The sequence below is a fragment of the Akebia trifoliata genome, chromosome 16, assembly GCF_017979445.1.
Source record: "Akebia trifoliata isolate Shusen 1 chromosome 16, ASM1797944v1, whole genome shotgun sequence".
NCBI classification, from domain to species: domain Eukaryota; kingdom Viridiplantae; phylum Streptophyta; class Magnoliopsida; order Ranunculales; family Lardizabalaceae; genus Akebia; species Akebia trifoliata.
Genome location: NC_141390.1, coordinates 25,144,542 through 25,151,672, shown reverse-complemented (window position 1 = coordinate 25,151,672; position 7,131 = coordinate 25,144,542). Strand labels below are relative to the sequence as shown.

At 33.7% G+C, this 7,131-nt stretch overlaps 1 protein-coding gene across 1 annotated transcript; it reads right to left on the bottom strand.

Annotated features, from left to right (window-relative positions):
* Nucleotides 1–1,544: 1,544 nt before the first annotated feature.
* Nucleotides 1,545–6,553, bottom strand: LOC147383027 (uncharacterized). Its single transcript, XM_086427263.1, has 3 exons — nt 6,538–6,553; nt 6,347–6,438; nt 1,545–2,078 (listed from the first exon to the last, which is right to left on the bottom strand). Exons 1-3 carry the CDS (start codon nt 6,551–6,553, stop codon nt 1,545–1,547), a joined length of 642 nt encoding a protein of 213 aa, XP_086283389.1.
* Nucleotides 6,554–7,131: the final 578 nt, after the last annotated feature.

Genomic DNA, 7,131 nt, shown 5'->3' with positions numbered 1-7,131 from the left:
TAATCTCTAAATTTTTCTTCCGGCGAAATCGGATTTCTTTGCGTCCACGCGTAACCCTCAACGAGAGGAACAACTTTCCTTCTTGCGGCTAAGCTCGGATCGTTCTCATTTGACATAGATCTGAGTTTCAAATATCGAGGGAAAATGGTTGAGATTTGTTTGGAGAGGAGAATAAGAAAAATCTGATTTTTCTAATAGAATTCAGATATTTATATAACTTAAGTTGGGACATACTTGTCATTTAGGGAATTTTTTTTCCCGAATGTCGAATTGGACAACCTTATATTCTATTTTGAGTATTTTTCGACACAAATCTAATGGTATGATCAGTTTCCTCAAATTACGTCTCTAAGGTGTCGTTTACCTGTTAGAAAAATATCTAATGCGAAACTCAAGGATTTGATAATTTTTTCAATCGACTTCAGATGTAGGTGTGCTTACAGGCTAAAGTATGTTTCTCGATCCTTCTAAATCTATTGGTGAAGTTAATTTTTCTCAAATATTAAAAATTAAGAATCTATACTTCTAAATCAATGCACGGATCTAAAATTCTTTCCTTGAGATACATTTTAGGATTTTCAGGTTATTACAGGGCGAGTTCTAGTTGGAGGGACTTAATATTTTTTTATAAAAAAGAATACCCAATAGCAACGGTATGTGACCGTAGCTAAAGGCTTAATATATTTTTTTTAATAAAATACCCTATAGTGATGGCCAATAGCAGCTGTCGCTATAAATCCATATACCGACGCGGGTGGCTGTAGCTATATGTATTTGCGACGGGTTTTTCCTTTATAGCTATATCCCTAAATTCTATGGTTTTTAACAACCAAATATTTTTTCGACAAGCACAATTCGATGGACCAATTCGACACTCGAGACTGTCGAATGGTCCCATAATTCGACGGTTTTGGACCGTCGAATTTTGAAAATTTTCACGTAGTGTAATGAGATACACCGTAAATAACGAAGATTATCTCAGCGTTTAAAGAAGCCTCTTTCTCTCTCTCTCTCTGGTTGAAGAAAGAACAAGAACGAGGAGCAGGGGTTAGGATGTCCCTATCTTTAAAGAAAGAGAACAATTTTTAATATTTGAAAAAGTAATAATTTGACTGCAATATTTAAAAAAGAAAAGCTTCGAGCGAAGGGGCATTTTAATGGAGTACCATGGAGATCTCTTCGTTGCAACCAAAACTCCTTTTGGCCATGGTTATACTGTACATACACACATTTTCACAAATAGAAGTTTTTTTAAAGTGAAATCAAGAAGAAAAACTAGGAGCACTACAGTTTTTATTTTTATTTTTGTTTTTTTGGTATTGCAATCATATGAAGAAAGCATATAGTTTTAAACCTCATTGAGTCGACTCGATGCACTGTCTTCCCAATCTTCAAGCGTCTTCCAACATTCAAATTCCTTGCCTCTTATAGCAAGGAAATGTCTGCTAGGGGACATAATGAACTTGCCTTCCATTAAAATTTTTTATTTTTTATTTTTATTGGTAAGCTGACCTAAAAGGGACCTCTCCATTAAGAAAATACTACTAACGAGTGTAAATACAGAATAGATCTTCTTCAACAATTCTTAGAAGATCCTGAGGAACATTAGAACAATTATGAAATATAAAAAAATCATTCGAAACAGCCCCCAATTTCGCTAAATAATCTGCTGCTCTGTTTGATTCTCTCCATTGAAATTCGAATTCACACTCATCAAAGAGTTGAGCTTGGTCTGCAATCTCCAACAATGTTTCTACATACTTCCATGAAGGTATGAATTCTCCCTTAATGCACTTGATCGAGTACAATGAATCTGATGAAATCAAAATTCTTTTGAATTCCCTCAGTCTTGCAAAACGCATTGCTTCCAAGATAGCTTGAATTTCGATCTTGATAATGTCCCCTTCCTCGCTATTGCAGCAGCCAGCAAACTGAATTAATCCATCGTGGTCTCTCCCAATAAAATCAAAACCTGCAACTTGCATTGATAATGATCCATCCGTATTGACCTTCAACACATTAGTGGCTGGGCGTTCCTTCCCTTTGTACACTCTTTTTCTCTTAATACGATACTTCCACTTAGCAAAAAAATAAGAAAATAAAAAAATAAAAAGAAAAACATTTCCCGACTCACTTATGAAGAAATACTCATGAGAAAACACATCCTCCAAAGTTGGTCTCGTCACTATAAATAATGGTTGACCAATAGATAAATCCACCACTATAAAGTTTGTTGTTTTTATACAACTGAACTTCAGTACTTTTTCTCCAAAGTTCAGTAGGGACTATAGCCCACATTCGGCCTGATCTAGTTCTGCCCCTGTTTGTAACCCAAACTAATGGAGTCTACCAATCCTCTACCTTCTTGAAAAGCAAAAAAAGGAAGATTATTTTTGGTCCATCAAATAAAAATATAATTAATTTTTATCACATTAAAATCATTATTTAAGAAATTAAACTAAGAGGGATTTATGGAGGACTCACTGTATTTTGTATTGCAAAAACTCCCTTGCTTAGAGTTCTGATAAATCCAAACGAACCTTACTGTATCAAGTTTGTCATTCAACAAACATTGGAATGAGATTTGCATCATTTTAAAAGATTGAATACCTACAATACCCTCAATTCTTTAATTGAAATACCTATTATATCATCTCTCTCAACATTTATTGTCTCCCAAAATAATGAATCAAACAAAAAAAGAGTTTTTTAGATTTCTAGAAAATTGTACTATTGGATTGCCAACGTAGCCATATGGGTCTAATGATGATTTTGGAAGAGATAATTAAGCTTGAGACTTAAGAGAGAGAGAGAGAGAGAGGATATAATAAGCATTTGATTTAAAGAATGCTGTATTAGAAGTATTTAATCTTTTAAAACAATATGGATCCTATTCCAAAATTTGTTTGATAACAAACTTTTAAACCAAGGTTCCCTTGGAGTTTTTTCCCCCTAAGCAAGAAAAAGAGATGTTGATAAGATTAAGAATTATAGAGGGCTTTCCCCCAGATTATAATAGAATACAAATTTGGGGAAGGTTTAACCTATAACCATAGATAAGAGTTCTTACAGTCAAATGAAAATTTTGATTTGAATCAAACATGCTCTACTAATGAGTTCTATGATGAAACTTGCAAGAGTGTCGGCCATTGAATTGGCTTCTCTCCAAGTATGGCAAATAGTCCAATTTACACTAGATAACTCATGTCTAATCTTTTGCATCCACTGTTAGAAGGGCTCTCACTTTGGCTAAATTGTTTGCCTGAACAAAGTACCAATGGCATGCTTTAACCACACAACCTTCTTTGCCTCTGAGGACTCCACCACCCTAGCTAGGCTTGGGTTTCCTTTAGAAGCACCGTCAGTATAAAGTTTGAGCCAACCAAGCTGAGGTTTTATCCAAGAGATTGAAATCAGAGATCTTGGATGTGATTGCGTAGCAATGCCCAATGCGTTCAACCTATTAGGAAATGTTTTGACTAGATAAATTACATGGGAATAATTATGGAATGTATTAGGAATGATTATTAATGACATGGTACATGGAAGGGAATATGATATAGATAACATACAACTGCCACACTCACATTAATGTCTTATCAAAATATAATATTATTGTATTTAATTAAATTGGGATTATTGAATTTTTTTTTAAAATATGTGATTACTTGTAAAATTGCTTTGTTATAGAATTCAGTCATTTGAAATGCATGCTTTTTCTTAAAAGAAAATACACTTTAGAACAATAAGCCTGATGGGTGAAGTGGGAGAATGTTAGACCCTATTTTTTGGTGACCTATTGGCCTACATGATTTTAGTGTTTTAGTTTTGAAATGATTCTATAAATTAAAGATGTCAACAATAAAGGAATCCCAGTTAATTGAAAATTTTGAAATACCCTTATTGGGTCTTAGAAGAAAATGTTGATGTATAAGAATCCTACTAAAAGAGGACTTCTAAGTCCTAAACTCTCATCTATTTAAGAAGAACAAAATCCCCATAATGTTCAAGTCAATCTTACAGATGATATTGAAAAAAAGAGGGTTTCGTACAAATAATATAATTTTAATTCTAAAATAAATTTATGTTATTCTTTGGAAAGTTTAATAGTAATTTATGTGCAATGAAAGTGCATATTCTTAGTTATAGTTTATTTTTATTTTTTTTTGTTAAGTCGCGAAATTTGTGTTCAATAGAAAACTGTTACAGAAGAGGTAAGTCCCTTAGTTTACAGATCTTACATATGGTAGGGATAATCTATTCCTCTCAAAACGTTTCTTAGCAATGAAAGGGAGGTTGATGTTTCCAACATAAACAGTAGATGACATTCTAATGATTGTAGCATTAGCTATAGCATAAAAATGGCTTCTCTCCAGTCGTGTTGAACTTTCCAGATCGAATTAGACAGTGCAATTCGGATTCTATGCAACCAATCACTATGTGAAAAAAGCCCATATTTGACGGTCAAACCCCGTCAAATTTTGAGAAATTTGACGGACCATCCCATCAAATATGCCTGACAAATATTTTCTTGTAGAATTTTTTTTGATGGTCTTGAATTATTAAATTATTGGAGAATGAGTTAAAAAAAAAACAAAAAAAACAAAAAATCCATAGAATATGGCCGTCGAATATGGAGGTTTAAGAAATAATAGGACGGTCCTCTAATTCACCAATCATAATAAATGAAAAAGTAATAAAAAAATCAGAAAAATAAAAAAACAAAAGAAAAATCATAAAACAAGTTCCAAATTAAATTAAACAACTCAAAATTCATATTATATATTGAAATCCCATAACTAAACAAGCTCTAACTAAAGCAATTGGACACTTATAAATGAAATTGACTCACAAAATTGCTTAGAAATAAAACACAAGAATCTAAACTTCATCAAACACAAGATTTTCACTAAATGTCGTACTAAAATCTAATTATTCCATTGGTTACTCAATCAAAATGTTACTCCAACATACATCAAATCAAGATAATATGTAAAACCTCAAACACATCTCCCACAATTATCTAATTATCTTCCATGTACTTGAACACGACTTTAAATAACAAAACGCCAGTTTAGTCGCCATTGCAGACAGAAAAAAAAAAAAAAATTTCTAAACTCCACCAATGTGCAAATGTTGTAATAGATAGTCTTACCGCCACTGTAGTCTTTTGAGCAAGCACTGTTGATGATTGATATAGCAGGCGCAACACTTCTGATACACTGCATGGTTGGTTCACATAATAGGTACTAAGATTAGTAGTCCATTGGTAGAATGGGAAAAAAATATCATAGCAAACAAAGGAAAGTTAAGCAAGCTGACTCTATACTTCCAAATCCATATGATCACTATGTGTACTATGGACCTGCCCCCTTCACAGGGTCTAATGAGGTACCCATTGGGCAGCATTTCAGCTCGCACAAAATGCTACACTAGTAGCATGCACGGACTACCCTAAGTACAGTTAAGTGATTCTCACAGACTAGAGAATTTCATAGCACATGTGACATAGTCAAGCAACTCCACACAAATCTCAAGAGGGGGAAAAAACAAAGTTCCTTTCTTCCGTTACAGGTGTCTACAGTCATGGGTTTCATACCACAAGACTGCCAAAGTCCAAAACAGAAGTCACGAGTTGGAGCCAATCTTGTAGGTGTGTAAAGCTAGATTAAGAGGGAAGAATTTAAAATTTCAGTAAGAGTGCAAAGTTTAGCATGTGGGCATTTATGGAATTCATATGGCGATTAGTATGTATTTGCATGTAAAGCAGCTCGATGGTTCCACCATTTCTAGTGAGTAACATGTTAAGCACATCAACAACTCGGTAGTCGTGGAACCACGAAGAACAATCTTTGAGGATTTCTAAGACTTAAAAGAATCTTAGCTAATTAAAATTCCTTACCAAATCAATTATGAAAATTAGAAGACCAAGCAAAATAAAGTCAAAGATCGGACACCAAAAACAAAAAGATCTTACCCATGTAGGTTCAAGACCCACCAGGCCGCAGGTTCGTGCTGCCACTCCAGGGTAACCATAAGAAAGTGCAACGATTCCAATGGAATCCGGAACAAGTTATGCGAATCAAAACAGAATTAAAAATTAAAATAGTGGAAGAAGATAAGAGAATACTATAAAATTATGTTCTATGTATGTGGTAACTAAGTTTTGCACTAGTGTCCAGGAAGTTCTGATGGAATATTGGATTTTTCTGTGGGGACTTGAAAGAACAAAAAAATGATCTTTTATTCCACATTTAGATTAAAATATAAACCACTTCTATATTTTGATTAAATTATAAACCAAGTGTTGATCACATTGATTGAAAAATAGGGAAGAGAAAAAAACCTTCATCCCAGGCATTTGGAACCACTCCACAGCAATTCCAGTGGCTTTCGAAAGAAACTCTGTTAAAACTTTCCTCTGCAATGGACAGAAGTCTAGGAAAAATACAAACATAAACTCTCATCAGCAACATACAACAAGATCGTCGCAAAGCACAAGAAAAATAAAACAATGCAACATGCATTCCCACTAACCCTGCAGGGCTAGCATCCCTTGGTGGATGTTGACTGCTAGTCACCACCTAAAATTGCTTGTTACATGCTTAATCTTCCAAATCTTAAAATTGATTTGTAGCACTCTTTCGTATTGACAAAAAAATTGTTCATAGAAATCTAGGGTCCACCAATCATAGAAATTTGTTCCAAATAACAGCCCATTGACAGCCCAAATAACAGCCTTGCATATTCCTTTAATCAAATTGTAGAACTTGTAAAGAAATGCCACACAACAAGCTCATTTTTAACTATGGATATTTTGCTCACAACAAATAACAATAAGAACACAAACAGCCCAATAAAAAATAAAAAAATTGTATTCAACCTTCATTACACAGCTTCTCAATCTCCAATCTTCTAAGCTCAGTTGATATATTTCCTACACATAAAGGCTCACAAATTTGATCATTATTCTGGTAGTAAATTAACATAAATATCTTCAAGAAGTTTTTTGTTAAATAAAACTAATTAAGCCACTGATTATTTCGATCAACATACCTCAGATTTGTCATCATGAAAGGCTCTGATCTTGAACCTTCTTTTCCGCGTCAAAATACATTTCAAAAGAGTAGC

What these genes read in the sequence shown, in the direction of transcription:
- LOC147383027 (XM_086427263.1), bottom strand. An exon ending in TCCAAATGCCTGGGATGAAG is followed by an intron (nt 2,079 to 6,346) that starts GTTTTTTTCTCT and finishes TTTTTTGCTAAG; the next exon opens with TGGAAGTATCGTATTAAGAG.